The 19,541-nt window shown below is 40.1% G+C and overlaps 1 protein-coding gene across 1 annotated transcript in view; it reads right to left on the bottom strand.

Annotated features, from left to right (window-relative positions):
- Positions 1–634: 634 nt before the first annotated feature.
- GNA13 (G protein subunit alpha 13) overlaps positions 635–19,541 on the bottom strand; it is a gene marked incomplete at its 5' end in the record, with an annotated part of 34,754 nt that continues 15,847 nt past the window's right edge. Inside the window, 2 exons of the mRNA XM_084237597.1 lie at positions 635–1,392; positions 6,660–6,710. Of these exons, the coding sequence (XP_084093723.1) occupies positions 820–1,392; positions 6,660–6,710 (624 nt within the window). The 3' untranslated portion in view covers positions 635–819. The remainder of the gene's footprint in view (positions 1,393–6,659; positions 6,711–19,541) is intronic.

The raw sequence follows: 19,541 nt of genomic DNA, 5'->3' as shown, positions 1-19,541 counted from the left end.
TCAGCATGAAACACACACCATCCCTGGAAGCCCTGTTATCAAGTTGTTTGCAGTTTCATTTACTGCGAGGGCCAGAGCGTTTCCCATATGGCACATTAAATACCTGACAATGAAGCAGGACATGGGCAAACTACAGATCGCTCACCACCTCTGGGCTCTGCTTGCCTTTTGCTCCCCCGTACCGTTTGTGAACCTCCATGCACATCAGACCAGAAATCCTTATGTAAACTTTAAAACACTAAGAATATTACCTTCAGAAACCACAGAAATTGGAAAAAAAAAAAAAAACAAAACTGTTGTATAAGCAATTTTAAAAACATAAAGGCAAAATGTGTGTCAACCTATAGATAGTTGAGCTTTTTTCCAATAGCCCTTTCAAGACAGGTCGCTGTGAAGTGAGGCAAGAGCGCTGCCGCTCTGTGCAGGGCAGACAAAAATATCTTGTTTTAGAACTGCACATTCTTAACCGCTATCTACAAACATGTAAGGACATCCTCTACACTTGGCACGACGGGAGAATTCAGTTCAAAAGTGGCAGAATTTAAAGCCTGGATTATACCTAGTCTGAGTGAGGTCTGGCAGGAAATGACAACTTCATCAAATGGAAGCCACGGCGAGAGATCAAAGCTGATGTGCTTGCTCAGCAGCTTTCCGCCACAAACCAAAGTCCACAGAAGGACTAAGATTTCCAAGAAGTCAAACAGAGAATCAAGATTTTCCTAAGTCTGTTGTAAACTGCTATTTTAAAAAACAAAACAAACAGAAATCAAGGAGACAAAAAAAAAAAAAAAAAAAAAAAAAAGGCAAGCCTGGTGTGTGTCACTGTAGCATGAGCTGCTTGAGGTTGTCATGGAGAATCGTGTCCTTCACGTCCCGGAACACGAGGCGGATGTTCTCCGTGTTGATGGCCGTGGTGAAGTGGTGGTACAGGGGCTTCTGCTGCTGGTCCCGGCGCTTGCTACGGAAACATTCCACCAGGAATTTCTGGACGTCTCTTAAGCAGTGGGGATCTCCTTCAAATTCTAAGAAATAGTCTTTGATGCTCACAATCTGTACTTTCTCCTCAAGCAAATCTGTCTTGTTTAAGAAGAGAATTATGGAGACATTGCTGAAAACCCGGTTATTGACGATTGTTTCAAAAATGTTCAGAGATTCTGTAAGGCGATTGGTCAGTCGATCTTCCATAAGCACCTGGTCAAACTCACTTGAGGAAACAAGGAAAAGTATCGATGTCACACTGTCGAAGCACTCAAACCAACGTTTTCTTTCTGACCTTTGACCACCTACATCAACCATTTTGAAAGGAACATTTTTAATTTCGAAGCTGTACTCGTGAATACCTTTGGTGGGTCTTCTGGCAAGCAGAATGTCTTGTTGTGATGGAATGTACTCCTGGAAGAGAAAAAAAAAAAAGTTTTATACTTAGTAATCCAGAAATAATTGGCATTTTTAATGTATCGCTAGGTTGTCCAGTGAATAAAATATGCAAAAACCAGTGCTTTAATATAACATTAACACTCAATACTGTGATCGTCCTCCTTATGAAATGCCCCCTTATGCTGAAATGCCAGCACGCGGGTTTGCTTCCAACTTCACAGCAAAAGAGCAGCACCTGCCAGTTTCCACGCCTGCAGCACTACTCGATTTTAAATTCAAGCCTTACCCACCAGTTGTCCTTACCGCTCTACCCACCCGCTGCTCTATCTCCACCTTCATTATTACTGTTCACGGTTACCCATTTTAGCTCCGGCCAGAGCCCTTCTGCTCACGCATCCACCTGCGCCTCGCTGCTGCTAACAGAAGCCACGGGGTCTGAAATGCTAACACATGCGCATCACCTCCCTGTTCAAGGGCCTGCCCCCCTCTAGGCTATTCTAAGAGACCCTTTACTGTGCACCCCCACACCACTTCCCTCCCCTCCTCCCACCGCCCCGACATAGACATTCCACTAACATTCCGTTACTGCCACTGCTAGAAGACATGCATGGAAAACACCTTCTCTCCATAACCAACCAACTAAGTTTCCTTGTGGTCATTTATGGGTTGTGTCCAGCGAACAGTCTAAGTAGCCAGTTTCCAGCTTTCTCACCTGTTGATATAAGTAACCACTTACCCTGGCGGCACCTCTGCCTGTGAAACGAAGGTGCCCACTCTTGGCCTTTCCTGCTGCAGAGGACAACAAGGCTCACAGGAGCCCTTCCTGAGAGTTGGAGCAGTGAGCTACCAGGCCCCAAGCACATGCGGTCACGGTTAGCCCCTGATCACACTTCCTTAGGCTGAGTAATAAAGTCTTTCTTCTCAGCTAGTATTTTTCCAGAACTTTAACATTGCTTTCTGGCAACTGAACAGAAGAGCTTTTAATGCTCATCAAGGTCAAAAGATCTTTAAAAATCAAGGCAAAATTTTGAAAAATGCCAATTGTTACTCACAATGCTCCATTTTACACCTCTCCAAGTAGTGTAAGATGACTTTGGAAAGTCACTACAATATGAATACGTGTCTCCTCAAAAGGATGCAATGGAGTTAGGAAGAAAAAAAGTGTGCAGTTCTCAGTCATCTGTGATGCAAAGCCACATATTAATTCTAGGTCCCTAATAACTCTAGTTCCCATGTTTCCTTCCAGCTTTTGTTCCCCCACCTACTGTCCTTAGAACCCTCCGACCCATACTTTTTAGCCTGCTCATACTTTTTTGCTTAACATTGTATCATGAACTGTTGCTCCACATGCAGAGTCATCTTTCACCTTAGAGGAATATAAAACCCATCAAATGGATTAATGTGCTATAATTTACATAAACATTCCCCTACTCGTGGGCATTTACAGTGTTCTCAATTTTTGTTTTAATTAATAGAATTGTTGCAATTAAAATTCTCATACTCATACTTCTTAGATACTTCTTAGTCTCTTTTGAACTATTTCCTGAGGGTAACCAGGACTAAGATAACGAGGTCAAGGCTTATGAATATGTGGATGACCTTGGACACTTAATGCCCAAATGCTTTCCAGAAAGATGGTACCAATCTTCAGTGTGTGTGCCAGCTGCCTCAGAAATATGCCAGACCTGACTTTTCCAAATTTCCTAATTCCATAAAAATAAAGCTATTATTGCCTTACGTGGTTTCCAACTCGGTTAGGAAACTAAAGGTAATTCATATGAGGCACAAAACACAGGACAATGTGATCAAGCGCTGAATGGTCTGGCAGAGCAACAGTGATAGGACTGAATTCTAGAGCCAGCTCTCCACACAGTAGCTGTGTGACTTCGAGAAGTCACTTAACCTTTTTGCGTCTCAATTTCCTCATTTATAAAATATAGAAATTAACATCCTGAGGGTACTATGAGGAATAAATGAGTTCTATGCCTGGGACGCAGTCTGTGTGTTACTAGGGCAGCTGGTCCTCCCGCGCTGGTCACCAATGCTGCCACTGCTGTAAAGAGGGGGAATCAGTCTGCCACAGTCAGGTAAACTGCCACTGCAGCCTCTCATTTCTCAGTGTCTACCAGATGGGCACAAACTCACAAACACAACACATGTATTAAGGAAACTCACTGCCTTCTCTACCAACTCCTCCGAGTCCAGCTGATCAGTATGCTTTCATTTTTACCTCCTGCCCACCAACAACCCAAGTCTTCTTTACCATCTCCTCTTTACTGCCACTGTCTCCACTCTCATCTCAGGTGTGAGCAACCATGTCTTTGCTTTGGTTCCAGCTCCAAGCTACTCCCACGCCAGCCCTCCTGCACCACGAGTGCAGAACATACAGTGAGGTTCCTTACTGCATGAGATCCAAACTCTGCTGACTGGTTTTCATGACGCTCCTTACTCCGTGCTTTCTGGACCTGGACACTGTTCTGCCCTGTGCAAGCTCAACAGAGCATGGCATCAGACCTGTCCATGCACTTGTATGTGGACGGCCTCTAGAAGGCTGTTCTGACGTTAGGGCCAAGAACGTCATACTTTCTTTGTTAGACAGATGTGCCCCATGTCGCCTGCCTTGGTGGGCTGCAATTCCTCTCATGTGAAACACTCTTCTGGACTGGGCTGTGACCCCTCACCCAAAATTCACATGCTGAAAGTTCTAACCACCTCCTCAGCTCCACTCCCTACCCCCGCACCCAGTGTGACGGGATTTTGGGAGAGGGCTTTAGGAGGTGATTATAGTTACATGATGTCGTAAGACTGGGGACTTACAGAGGACCAGTGGCCTTCAATGAAAAAGAAGAGAAATCTTCCTCTCCATGAGTACGTGGAGCTAAAGGCACTGCAAGGACACAGCGAAGCCCTGACCAGAAAAAGATCATGCCAGCAGCTTGATCTTGGAATTTCTTACTTCTAGAACTGTGAGAAATAAAATTCTGTTGTTTAAGTCCCCCAGCCTATAGCATTTTGTCATGGCAGCCCGAGGTCACTAAGCCAAGGGTTTACTTCATGTAATTGGTCCACAACCCTGCAAGGTCAGTTCTCGGACTACACTCTTGTTGTGGATGAAAAAATGGAAGGTTGAGAGATGCCTGAGGTCACAGAGAAGCCTCCGGTGATGGAGCTGTGGTTGGAATCCAGGTGGTCTGGCCAAAGAGCCTATGTCCTTGACTCCTGGGCTGCCCCGCCTCCCACAGGGTCTTGGGCTCCACACAGAGCAGGGCTTCATGGCGCCGGCACATCCGAATGAGGCTGTACACTAGCAAGTGCAATCCTGTGGCTTGTCTGCTGCTCACAGAATGGGGGCCGACTCGGAGCATGCTCAGGCATTGTCTCCCCTCCTTTACCGAAGGATCACCCACTTTTTTGGGTTAGATTCAGATGTTGGCCTCAGAATTGTACTTAAAATAAGACTCCAAGCAACTAGTTCAAATTGACTGGAGTTGTCCAAGAATCACTCCCTCAAAAGCTATCTGGTGAGTGCCAACTCCATGCCAGGCGCCGTCAGTGGCATCCAGAACTCAACTCTTCCAATCAAGAGGTGAGTTCTTTGCCCTTAAGGAAAGAGATGGTCAAAAACAAGTAAACATATACCAACTGTATTAACAGCAATGAAGGAAGAAACAAGGGCCAACACCGAGAACAACAGGGGAGGACCTATTTGAACAGTGTCCTCAAGGAAGGACACTGAGAGGAAACTGAGAAAAGTGGATCATGTCAGCACCAGTTGGATTGGAAACATGAAGTAGCTCTTTAAAAATCAGTTTAACTACTAAGGTTTCTCTGCATATGGCCTGTGCTTAACTCTTTCTGAAGGCTGACAATGTGACCGGACAGAGACGGTACACTTATTGGCAAGTGTCAGTGACGTGGAACTGAGTGACAACAGGAAATGACAGAGACACCAATTCTGGAATACCTGAATCCAGGTAACAGGCGGGAAAAAAAATAGTGGTTTAAGGCCCGTGGAATGCAATTTCAGCAAAATCCAGGGAAAATGCAAACACTATCCTGCTAGAGCAAAAGAAGGTACTTTTTCCACACGTCCGAGGCACATTAGTAATAGCAAGCTACTTTCCCTCTTGTAATAGGTTTCATTTTGAGTTTTCCTTCACTTATGTTTTAGTTAAAAACTTCAAGAACACATAAGGCCTTAATAAAATTTGTAACAGAAATTTGCTCGAAGAGGAGGGAGGTGAGGCTTGACTAAATTTAGTGTAGTAACAAATGACAATGACTTGCAAACATTTTTCAGCAGCAGCAACCTTTCCTGCAGCAAAGTCTTAAGCGTCTCATTGGAAAAGAGACAGTGCAGGTGCCCAGTGCCAGTCAGTGCCAGCTGAGTGCCGCTGCCTTGATGGACACCCACAGGAACAGCTAACATCCCTCTCTAGGTGTCCTCCTCTGACACCACCGCGGCCCTTCGCAGGCCTCCACCTCTCGCCTGGCCCCCTACACTGTCACTTAGCACAGAGAGCTGCCGCTGGAAAATACCATTTGCTGAGAAGTTTAGAAATCAATCAACCCACTGTTTTCTGTTTCTTAAAAAAATACAAAAGACACTTAAGTATAACAGATAATGTACAATCTCATTTCAAACACAAAAGTCTTTAAATAGTTTTACTTTCATGAAATAGTGTACAGACCACTGACTCAAGGAAATGACAGATCTGGTTAAGAGAAGGAAAAAAAGGCAGTCTGAACATAAAATTAACTTTTCATTAAAAAAGAATTTGAAGGGCCTCCCTGGTGGCGCAGAGGTTGAGCGCTGGGCTGCGAAGCTGTCCGCAGCCTCTGCAGTGCTGGTTCAATCCCCAGCCACCAGCGAGAGTCCCACATGGCGCGCAGACCTCTCCTGTCTTGCCCGCAGCTCCCCTCAGCAGTGTATTTCGTCAGTCTGCCTGTTAGGCTCCCTGCTCTGGCTCTGGTGAATTCTCTCACCCTCCCGCGCTTCTGACTGTACCCAGTGCTTGTATAAATAAATAAATAAATCTTAAAAAAAAAAAAAAAAAAACCCTAGTGGAATAGGTTGAATATGTATAAAAAAATTTGAAATCACTCAATGCTCTTAGCTACCAATCACTCCAACATGAAGCAAGAAGAGTCAGAAAACTGTCACTAGGAAAAAGACAGAAACTGATAGCTGAAGTAAATAATTTTTCTATATTTTTTAACATCAACAGCCTGCCTAGTGCTTTCAAATGGCAATAAACATAAAGATTCAGTTGAAAACTTACCGAGTCTCCAAGTTTATCCAAGTTATCCAGGAAATATTTTACAGACTCACCCTAAAAATAAGAAGAAAATATATAGTTACTAGAGTTTAGAAATAGGAGATTTTTGTCACAACAGTTCACACTAAACTCTGTGGGAACACATAATCCAGATACCTTGTTTAGTCACCAATTTCACTGTGAACAGCTAACCCCACTGAAATGTTTAAAAGGCCTGCCTTTGCAATCGCCAGTGCTTTACGTGACACCTCAAGAGATCCTCTCTTTGGAAAAGATCACATGTATGTTTTTTGATATAACTATGTCTCCAGAGGGAAGATGTAATTAAAAGGTAAAAACTGCTTCTAAGATAAACATAAATCTACAATTAAAATTCAAGTGGGATTCTTTCTGCCTGTATTTTTCTCTCAAGTTTATGCAACGGTGGATATCATCAGAGACAAGATAAAAGCAGGGATGAGGTGAAATGAGACGAGAACACCTTAAATTCTTCCGGTAACAAGCATGTGCCTGGACAGACACACCTTGCACAGCAGTCTGTGATGCTGCAGGCCCTGGGCCTCAAGAGGCCATCTTCTCCCGAGTGGCTGGAGGTCCAAGCTTTGAGAGTCCAGATTTCTATTAGACCCCCCGCCACTGCGAACATCTAACTTGTAGAATACGGTAAGAGAATACTGGAAGGACAGACTTGAACAAAGGACAGACTGTAGGAGGGGAATGCGGGCTCTGTCTTGGAGTCTTCCAGTTCTTTCCCTTTCTTGTGGATTTGCACCACTCACTCCGCCTACCCAGGCTGCTCCCACCAGTCCTGACTGTAGGGCTTCCTCCAGATACTGGAGAACCCCCTGAAGACCTCACCCAACAGTAGGTCTGATGGAGAGAGGGTAGTCACCTGCAATTCAGGTGACTTCTGGGACCGCACTTTGAGTCACAAGGCCATAAGGCAGCAGTTCCAAATATTCTGGCCTCAGGCTACCTTTACACATTTTAAGATTGTTGAGTTCTCGCAGAACCATTTGTCTATGAGGTCATAGCTACTGGCATTTATCCTGTCAGAACTTAAGAATGACAAACTTTAGCAAATATTAATTCGTTAAAAAAAAAAAATCAATCAACCCACAACATGTTACCATATTTAGCATAGCTTAATGGCAGACAAATGCTTCTGCATTTCAACTGCTACTACAGATTATTTGGTTGAAGTATGAAGAAAATCTGGCCTTACACAGAAACTAGCTATTTCCTTCTGTTACTAAACCCAAATTTGACAAGTGCTAGTTCCTTAACTTAGTGCACTGTGGAATGGAATCCCAAGCAGTCCACCCTGTGCTTGGGATAATCTTCCACCCACCCAGGATTTGGCTGTACATCAGGCACCGGCCACAAGCAACACAGTAACTATGTCACACAGACCGTCCAAGTGTTTCATTACACAATACTGAGAAAAGTATAATAATTAATACCACCTGACCTCATCAGATAACTTAAGCACGGAAAAGTCAAGCTCACAGCGGCAGGCAGATGCAAATTTTCCTAAATTCTGATTTTCACTTGAAAACATTTTTTTTTAATCAATGGCAACAGTAATCTCCTTGAAGTGATGGACTAACGTTATTTATTTTCTAAAAAATGCCTGTCGCATGTCAAAATATGAATAAATCTTTTATTTTTCTCATCTAAAACTGGTGTTCCATGAAGGAGACAACTCACAGCACCCCTGGCATGCAACCCTGCTGGCGCCACAGGAGAGCTTTCAATGGGCCCTGTTTCATTCGATAGAAAGTAGAGACGCGTATTCAAGGGGTGCGATTTAATGCAGTAATTTTTACTGACTAATTAAGAAGAATCTTAAGTGAAGCTGGTGTGTGTGTGTGTTTTAAATGGTAACTGCACAGCGGTAAAGAATGCCATAAAAAAGAGTAGAGCACTGAGCGGCTTCCCTCATGGCAGTTTTGTACCATCAGTTCAAGTGTCAACACAGCAAGGTAGGACAATAACATCTCAGTATGACCACAAAGGATTCACAAGGCTCTGAGGCCCTAAGGAGTCTGCACTTGGTCCTTGTGAGGAAATAACAGGGGTGTGTGTGAACAGGGGGCAGGTCTGGCTTAGATGTCCTCATAACTGTATACATTGGTGGGTGTTTTGATTTTTTTCTGAACCTGGGACATTGGTATAGTAGTTATAACACCTAAAAATGATTCTTAGCAGAAGGGGAAAGTCAAGACTTTCAGGAATTCACTTAGGGTTATTAAAGAGATTTGATAAAATCTGAAAATTTTGCATTATATCATCCATTTTAACGAAAAAGCATCTTTATGTTTTAATGGATAACAAAGTGTAGGGCAAAAGGAATCTGGGCTTAACTGTTATATGACATCAATATTTACTCATGGTATTGTTTGAACAATCAAATGAGGTTATATGTTTAAAGTACTTAGAAAATAAAATTCAAATAAATGTTACCCAATTCTGTTACACTTCAGTAAATACCTTAGTTTCTTGTACAAATGATAAAAGATAGTCACTCTATTTATAAGTTAGACTAACAAAATTGTTAGTCTTTCAAATAATGTGCATATTGAATACTTATGTACTGTTAAATATCTTCAGATAATATATTTCAAAGGATTGGCAGTGTTGTATCTTGTATTTACTGGCTTTTGTTCTTGATTTCAGAATTCATATAAGTTCATTGTGGGAAATTTGAAAACTAGAAAGAAATGCAAAAAAGAAAACAGGCAATCACTATTAATTCTACCACACACAGATAACCACAGTTAACATTTGGAGGTATCTCCTTCCAATCATTTTAGTATATTTAACATAGCTGAAATAATAGAGACAGTCTGCATACTGGCTTTTCCGTATACATAAGTAACTGTAAGTAAATTTTAATGGTCACAATAATTCCCACTTCTTATACTTTTAAAAGGTTAAATAAGGGCCTCCCTGGTGGCGCAAAGGGTTAAGCACCACACTATGAAGCAATCGACAGCCTCTGCAGCACGAGTTCAACCCCCAGCAGGCTAGGGAGCAACCCACACGGCGCAGCAGACCTCTCCTATCTTGCCCGCTGCTCCCCTCAGCAGTGTTTTCAGTCAATCTGCCTGTTCTGTTCCCCACTCTATCTCTGGTGAGTCCTCTCACCCCCTGCATCTCTGGCCTGTACCCCAGCTCTTGTATACATAAATAAATCAATCTTTTTTTTAAAAAAGATTAAATAACACCACTAATTTAATATTAGGTATTTATTTCCTTTTCTAAAAGCAAAATTTTAATATCTTAAAAGTAAATGGGATAAACAGCTTTCAGAGTGTATATACAGCTTTCTATGCTCTTGAATCATGTCCTTCATGCTCTCAAAAGAATGACTAAGGCAAAGAGGTTAAACATTTTTAAGACACCTGCTACCACTGACTGCCACAAAAATTCTACTGATTCTCGATCTCTACCAGTTAAAATACTGAGTAGACTGAGAGTGAAACTATGATGAAGACAGACTAAGAATTATGTAGGGTGTTCTGCAGATGCTTCTGTGATGTGCTAAGGTGCAATGGCTCAGGGGCCCCACATGATGGTGACCGGGCTGAGCACTTTCAGCACCCCAGAACAGAGCTCTGTCCTGCTTAATGAAACTATTCAAATGTTTTAGTGTGAAAGAACTGTGGCTATTACATAGCAAATAGTACATGCTCTATTTTCTCTTTCGGAAATTCAAGAAATTCTTAATTCCATAGCACATCTGATTAATAAGAGACTGCAGACCTGCATTATATTTGCTTTGATTTTAGGCATTTAAAACATGGAAAAGGCAGCTTTTGGGCTCTATGAGTGACTATATTCTCTTTTCAAAAAAAGAAAACCACCCCTATTTGTTCTCTTGGTAGCAGAAATATAAAAAAAAAATCATAAGTTATTTTAATCAGTGAAGCTTCCTGATTAAAACTGAATTCCCTAAGAGCAGACCTTAGATCTTTCGGGCAGAAATGCTAAGTTTATTACTTAATTCATAATCTAACCCAAATGAAATATTAATAATTACAGAAAAATGCATGTGTTTTGTTATTAAATTTCAACATCTTAGTGAAGGAAGTTTCATTCAGTACCATTTATGAAGTCCTTTGTGTACGTGAAACTATATAAAATGAAAGTATCTATAATTTACTTTTACACATTTGTATGTGCGGATTCTCTCTCATAGTTTCCTTCTGTTGACTATACCCCGCGTTCTCAGAATCCATTCAATGAATATCAACACTTCAAAACATTATTCCTATGAAAAATATATTGGTATGAATTTTTTTAAAATGCTAATTCATCATTTTATATCACAGATGATACTACTGATCCATTAGTAAGAAAACTGATTAAACTACTCTAAAACAAATGATTTTAAACACACACACACAGATGCACATATACATATGCAAACAGACATGCTATAAAAGGATGAATACTTCTCTGAATTAGGTAATTTAGGGGAAATTTCTCACAGTAGAGTTAAAGAGTTTTATCAGCAGGGTAACACAAAAGAAAATCTGTCATTTTACAACCTCAAAAATTTTCCAAATTAACGTGCATTGTTGCCAACTTAACCATGAAGGATGTGGAAAAGGAAGAATGGCCATCTCTGTCCTCAGCAACCCAGAAGTTCTGATCCCTGCCTTTTGTTCATGTGTTAGTGTTCTGAGGCAAATTTCACCCCATGCTCAGGGCCTGGCTGGCATCTGGTAGCCTCCCCCCTCCCCAAAAGAATTTGGTGACTAAAGTATGAAATTTTGGAGGGAAATTTCCCCCATAACAATTTTTGCTAAAGGTTTCAGAAGTGATCAGAAGTCTTCCACTTGTTTAATATGAATGTTAAGGGAAAGAGGTTAATTCTACTCTTTTCTCTAACACTGATAGCTATCTGGTGAGCCTGTAAACTTCTCCCAGTCTGTAAAATGAGGAAGTTCCGTGGCTCAAGAGATAATCACTATAGTTCTACCTTCACAACGATTTCAGTTTGTGTAAGTGATTTAAGTTCTCCTTTCCTTGTATGTTACATGTCCATTAAGCTAAAATTCACTTTTGTTGTCATTCATTATTCAAGTTATATTGCCGAATCTCTTGACTAATCCAAAAATCATTTCTTTTATCAACCAAGAAATATCATGAGTCCCTTTTTTGTTGACTCTTTGAAACGCCATTATACCTGTCCCCGGTGTATGTTATTGAAAGAAATTTTTATTATTATATACAACGCCAAAGAAAAGCCATTTCACACTTAAGATTTTTTGAATTATAGATAGTCTATGTCATCACCTCTTCATTCTTTTTTCTCAGTTCAGAGGACTAGGGTACCCTTCTAGGTTACTATAGTAAGCCTGCAACGTAGTTTACTACAGTAGCATAGTATTCTGAAAAAATCTCCCAGTATTCCTCGACCCATGGATATCAGGTCCATGTAAGCAATGGCAGAGCAGCCAGCAGACCTGGATTCTAGTCACAAGATAAGCTCTGCAGCTGAGTCAGTAAGAGCTGGTGAGCCCAAGTTAACTACAGACTCAAATGTGAGATGACAGACGAAACCAATTAATTCTGTGTCTCTCTGAATTCAAAAATTCTACTAGTTTTATGACCAGATTTTGTGTTGGCTTCACAACATTGTGTCTAAATGGGGGTAGAGCCTCAATGCCACGCCCATTCATGAGAATCATGAAGATTCTTCCTTTGCTTGCAAAGACAAAATGTGCCAGGGGATCGGAGTTTGAAGTTAAAGCTGAGAACACAAATTAGAAAACAATTTCCATTTTAAAAAGTGCATAGTTACAGGGAAACTTGGCAGCTCACTTGCCCTGTTACTAAACAAATGACAGATTGATTCAAAGCTCTCTTCTGCACAGCTAAAACATCGAAAGAGGATTTAGTATGAGCTACTTTAAAAGGATGTGGAATTTAAGCTGGTCAAAGAATACACAGGAAGAAATTATCTGCTTTTTAAAAGAATAATCTACTCAAACACTGGCAGCTTTCTGTCACTAGGAACAGGGCAACTCTACTTACATGATGACAGCACAAAGTAGAGCATTCAATTTCAAAGTCTGATCTAAACGCTTATAAAAAAATTTTGTAGAGATAAGGATCAAATACACATTTTAAAGAATGAAGGTCTACATATTCTAGAAAGTCATTTGGTAATATGTTTTAGGAGTTTTAAAACTGATCCTTATCACAGCACTGTAGCAAAAGCATATGCCAGCACAACCATGGTAGTGAGCAGAGGAAGAGTGGCTGAGAGCCATGGAATTACCCCTGTGTTCTCAAGCAGGAGTCGTCCACCTAAGGCCCACAGACCCAATACAGACCACTGCCTGTTTCTGTGTGACCCATTTCTAAAAGGATGACAAAAAAGAAAGAGAAAACAAAAGAATATCTTGTGACATCTGAGAATTATATGAAATTCAACACCCACATCCACAAATAACACCGTATGAGAAGTGGGTCATGTTCCTGTGTCCAGGTGCTGCCCAGCGCTGCTTCCAAGCCACCTCACCAAAGAAAGTGGGCGCCATGCCCCTTCACTTGACATTACTGCTCTGAGCACCACAGGCCACACAGGAGATGTTTTAAGTGTCACCAGTATTGCCACCATTTTTTAATTTTAGTACACGTCAATCAAAACAATAAACAAAAAAGGAAAAGAGGGCTTTAAATGTCATGCTTGTAAGACAATGGAATGTGAATAATTTTGATTATCAAACTGGATGGCAAAGCACTGAGTTGATTATGCAGTGACACCACAGCAAGGCTGAAAGACTACAACATATGTCACCTTTGCCAGCCTAAGCACTCTTTAAAATAATCCCAACTCAGGGGAAAGTAATGGTTAAAACAATTACAAAATCTATGGGCCTCCCTGGTGGCGCAGCGGTTGACCGCTGGGTTGCGAAGCTGCCGGCAGCCTCCGCAGCGCAGGTTCGATCCCCGGCTGCTCCCTGGCCACCGGGCGAGGGTCCCACATGGCGCGCAGACCTCTCCTGCCACCCACTGTTCCCCTCAGCGGTGTACTTCGTTGGTCTGCCTGCTCTGCTACCCGCTCTGTCTCTGGTGAATTCTCTCACCCTCCCGTGCTTCTGACTGTACCCAGCGCTTGTATAAATAAATAAATAAATCTTAAAAAAAAAAAATTAGACTGGAGGAGAGACGGAGGATCCTTGAGTAAGTCGTGCAGAGATAAAATTAAAAAAAAAAAAATTACAAACTCTAAAATGGAACACTTCATCACAGAATTTCTTCACAAAAATAAAAAGTGAAAATGAGAATACAACTTCAGTTTCCAAGTAGTTCATATCTGCTAGCCAAAGAAGGACTACCATTTACTGCTCAGTTGTTTACTCAAGGAACCAATGCCAAGATTGAAGTGACTCAAAAATGAGCCCGTATGAACAGTTTGTGTGGGAGAACTACAAATGAGAGTATTTTCAAAGTTGAGAAAACCCTGGATTGGTACAACCTAAACTGGAATATGCCAGCGTATGTTATAATTGATGTAGGTAAAGGATATATGTGGAGCACAGAATGGCTTAGTTGGCCAAAATAACAAAAATTGTGGAAATGGTTATAACGATACATTGTGGGAGATGAAGACATCGTGAGCTGTTGAAGCCATGGAGTCGACAAGGAATTCAACTCACTCTTGGGGACTTGAACATCATCAGTTCCTTGAATGTTTGTCAGAAATAGAAGGTAAACATGCTACCTTTGTTCTACGACACAATTCAATGGCTTAACAGAGATAATTTTTATACTGCAATTTTTTTGTACTGCTGGATAGAATTGAATTTTTCTGATTAAAAACTATCTTCAACCACTAATGTGCAACACCAAACAATTTTGAAATTAGCTTTTGGAAATTTTTATGGTATTTCTTAATGAATTCAAGCCAAAATTAAAGGCAAAACAGTTTTTGCAAAACTTACAAGAGTGGTTAAGACAATTCAAAAATTAGCATTTGAATCATAAGCAACGTGGAATTGTTTTATAACCTCTTTGCTGTCAAAAGTTAAAACAACATTTTCACACCAGTTGGTAGCAGATACATATTTTTAAACTCCAACTACAGTTCCGGCAGCATCTTTCAGACAGACCCCAAAGGAAATGAATGGAAATTTCCATATTTTAAAATCCATTTAACTGTACAGTGAAAAGTGACACCTAAATTTCAACTAGAAATGATTAATCTGGCATGTAAATATGTGAAGAAGCAAACCTGGAGAAGAATCTAACAATTCTGTATTTTCTAAGCAATGTCTAAGCTCATTTAAAATCATATGCTCATTTGGCGGTTCCTGTATGTGTAAAAAGACATTTTAAAGAATGAAATGTGTAAAAGCTCATTCCAGATCAGCACTGATGAACACTGCAATTGATCTTGATTGACAGGAAACATGAAAGCTCGGAACCCCAATCAAGAATAGTCCTACCCCTGCAAAAGAATCCCATTCTTCTTATTAGTAAATCGCTGCTACACAACACTGTATACAGTTTATTATATTTTGAATTGCATAAATAAAAAATTGCGTGGAAATTTGTGTTTTGTCCTGTCATATACCTACATACCGTTCCTGATTTTGTCTCCTGGCATGCGAAGTCTGCATTATCTTTCTGTTAGGCCCTTCACAGAAAGTTTCTGACTCCTTTTCTAGAGACCATGGTTTTGAATATGGGTAGCATATCACAACTGCCTAATGTGCCCGTGAAAAATGGCTTCCCAGGTCTACCACTAATCCACCAAATCAATCTTAAGTGCCAAGAGAAGTGAGGGTGGCATACCTGTCCCTAGTATCAGTTCAGATCTGGACACACAGTTAACTCAAAGCTGGATTTTGTATTGATTTTATCTTTTGCCACTGACTACACCAAATCAAATGGGTTATTTCTAAAACTTTGTAAAAATGCCAAGAATACTAAGAAACTAGATTAGAAGCCAATTTAGCTTTATCTTATTACAAGAATAGGTTTCAAGCAATATTTATGTTCAAGTAGGTCTCACAAGAAAAACATCAGGCTTTCATTTCACACATGTGAATTGTACATTTATAAATAGTTTTCTCCTTCTTTCTCTTTAAAAACGGTTTTGGTAACTACTCTACTAGATCGTTCTAGCTGCCTTCTTCTCCACATCCTTAGAGACTATTTTCAAATATCCACCATAGCCCACTGCCTCCCAAGCTAACGCCCAGAGATTGTGTACAGCTAAAAATCAATGAGCCTGTACTCCATTTAGTAATGTTAAGCTGCTAAAAAGTACAGGAAAAATGACTGGAACTACTACTTATATTTTAGCAATAGGACCTTAAGAAATTTAAAGCCTCAGTAAACTTACAAAATTAATTTGCTTCTACAATAGACACCTAACCTTTGTATAAAAGGAAAATAAAGCAATTCAAAGAGCTTAATAAGCAGCACAATCTTTTTATGTGGTAAACAGGTGAAATTTACACTGCTCATTCATAGCTTTGAAAATGACAATGTGAAAAGATCTTGAAACCACACTCTAAAATGGTTTCAGATCTTTTTCCACCCTTAGCTAATTTTATTTTAAAATAAAATATGCTAAAGACCCTAGCTAGCTTTACCCACAGGTTCTCAGAATTTGTGAGAACCTTCACTTCTTCATTTCTCCTTCGTTTCTCCTTTCGTTTCGTATCCTTCCAACATTCTTCTTTTGCCTAGTCTTCTCAAAGGATCCATTTATCATTCCTTATCTTTGAGATGACCTACTTTTTTCCATAATGGTTTCCTCTATTCATTTTTCTCTGGGGGGAAAAAAAAACTTTATAAAGTAATGGCAATAGTTTCTCCTAAGGGTAATACTGCCGTCTTTATCTTTATCTCTTAAGTACAATCATTCATACCTTTCTGTTTGGTTCAGTAAGTGCAACACAATTTATATTCAAGGAAATGTAAGTTATTTTTCTTTGTTCTGTAGACAGGCCACAATTAAGTAGACTCCAACTGAATGCAGTTTCAAATTTCTTGATAACATTTTCTATGGACATCATTTAAAACTTTCAAAAGAACCAAAATTAGTCACTTTATTAACCACTCAATATTTGAAATTTTTTTCAAATTAAATCCCTTTCCAGAGACTAAGACAGTTTACAATAGCCTAAGCAGAATTTCTAGAAGAATGCCTTTGTCCAAACAATGGTTAATCAATTTAAAAACCTATTTTTTTCTGATTTAGATTATTTCAATTTTTCCTTGCATATAAGCTATAAAGTAGTAGTAGTAGTAGTACACATTAGAAGTAACATATTTTTGGAGAGGGTGGTTAAAAAAGGATTTTTGGAATGAACTAAATTATCACTATATTCTTTTTTTTTTTTAAGAAATACTTTTTTTTTTAATTTATACAATAGCTGGGGTACAGGTCAGAGGCACAGGAGGGTGAGAGGATTCACCAGAAACAGAGTGGGGAGCAGAACAGGCAGACAGATCAAAAGCACTGCTGAGGGGAGTAGCAGGTGTGATAGGAGAGGTCTGCCACGCCATGTGGGGTTCTCTCTGGGAGGCCGGGAATCAAACCAGTGCTGCAGAGGCTGTGGACAGCTTTAGAGAGCTGTGCTCAACCCACTGTGCCACTGGGGAGGCCCAGTTATCACTATGTTCTAAACTACTCACTTTCTTACCACCGCTCACAAATTAGTAACTATTTTTATATCAACTTTTTCAATTAGATTTAACAATGAAATAATTTAAGGCTAAGGGTCTAAATTTCTCCACGAGTATTCCTATATTCCCACCAAATTCTCACATATATAACACAAAATGTTTAATGCCGTTTAGTAACGGTCCTACTATAGAAGTCCCAGAAAAGGACTTCATTTTACTTATTAAAATGTTTCATCCTGAAAAGACTGCGAAAAAGTTTAGCTAATTATAAGTCTAGAATTAGCATTTATAGATAATGTGTTTCTTATATATGAACACACATATCTTTTAAGCTGTTCAATTTTGTTATCCTAAGAAAGTACTAGTTATTCTCAAAACCCTACACAAGAATTTCGGCCCCTTCCCTGGTGGCGCAGCGGTTGAGCACTGGGTTGCGAAGCTGCCCGCAGTCTCTGCAGCGCGGGTTTAATCCGCGGCCTCTGGGGAGGGTCCCACATGGCGCTCAGACCTCTCCTGCTGCCCGCTGCTCCCCTCAGCAGTGTGCTTCGGTCCTTCTGCCTGCTCTGCTCCCCGCTCTGGCTCTGGTGAATTCTCTCACCCTCCCGCGCTTCTGACTGTACCCAGTGCTTGTATAAATAAATAAATAAATCTTTAAAAAAAAAAAAAAAAAAAGAATTTTGGCCCCTCAAAATTGCACAGGTTTCAGAATGGAGGTCAGGATTTCTTTTTAAAAATCTTTCCTTAAAAATTAAATACAAATATCAAATAGGCATTTAACCTGCAGAGATGGGCTAGTGTGGATGTGATGTAACGTTCCTCCACAGGGCAGCAACATCGGGAAGATTTACTCTTTATTTATTCCATGTTGCCATTTAGCTCCACCACCTTCTGTTTAAAACAAACATGTACAAGAAAGAATTTTCCATTTAAAGTAAATAATTCACATCCAACTCTACAAAAGTGCCTAACCAGTTCTCTGAGAAAAATCATCTCCTCCAGGAAACACTAATGTTGCAACATTAAATGAACAGGATATAAAACTGTGCAAAAAGTAGAGAAAAAATTATCTCAATACCCAATATGCTATTCAAATATGGGAAGAAAATACACTAAAATGTCAACAGAGATGCCCTGGGGTGGTGGTATAGTGACCAGCTGAGGCTCTTCTACAATGAAACATAGATTTTAAAATTTAAAATTAAAAAAAATGCCAATTTGGATTCTGGCTCCTATAAGTAACACCCTTAAACAAATAAAAATAAATAAATAACTTTCCTACTTTTCACCAAAAAAGCTTACAGTTTTGAGCCTTGAAAATTTCCTCAAAATTAAAGTACATTTTCAAAGAGTCAATCATATATTGCATAATCCCGACAGCATATTAATAAATATCTAACGATGCCAGTACCAGCATTTTAGTTAATTTTTTAAATTCTCTAAAAGAAATGATCTCAATTGTTAAAAAGAAAAAAAAGAACATGCAGTTTTCCAACACAGAACACACTTCCCAAATACAGTTTCAATTCCCCTGCTATCTAAATAAAGGGGCCTATAAGAGCACTCATAATACCCAGAAGTCCTTGCGAATGCACACAAGATGGAAAGTTCTGTTCTATGATAATGTGCTACAGTGTAGCATGAAATCCTCCAATTCAAATATTACATAATGATCAACATTAATTACTACTAACAATCAGCATTAATAAGGTAATGCTATGCCTGAGGTCACACAGTGGGTAAGAGGAAAACCAGATCACTTTACTCCCAGTTTATGGTTTAATCCATCATCCCAAATCTCTGGCTAGCAGGGAAGTTCCACCCACAAGAGTGTTAATTCCCCTCTACTCCCCATCTGCCAATCATGTCAGACAGCAAAGCAAGGCAATCGGCAAATGTCTTCAAATACTGATGAATGAAGGAGATCAGCTGAAAATTTATACTGGCATTATTAGTTTCTGTTTCCAATTCACTGCTCAATTAATCGTGTTATGTAGAAAAGCATGCAGTGAGTATCAGATGTGGGCTTTGCAGTTCTCCAGCCTTAGCTCTATCACCAAAACTAGCTGCGACCTTAACCTCCATGGGCCTGTGCCTTATGTACAGAATGGAGGGAGGTGGACTATATGCTCCCCTGGGTCTCTTCTGGGTTAGTGAGAACTTAGGGATTTTGCATACTCCTGGCAACAAATACAGCATGCTGCAGCATTTGCCATTATCATTTGC

Source organism: Talpa europaea, assembly GCF_964194135.1.
Source record: "Talpa europaea genome assembly, chromosome: 7".
NCBI lineage: Eukaryota > Metazoa > Chordata > Mammalia > Eulipotyphla > Talpidae > Talpa > Talpa europaea.
The sequence above is the reverse complement of the archived record's forward strand: the minus strand, read 5'-3'. Positions and strand labels throughout refer to the sequence as shown.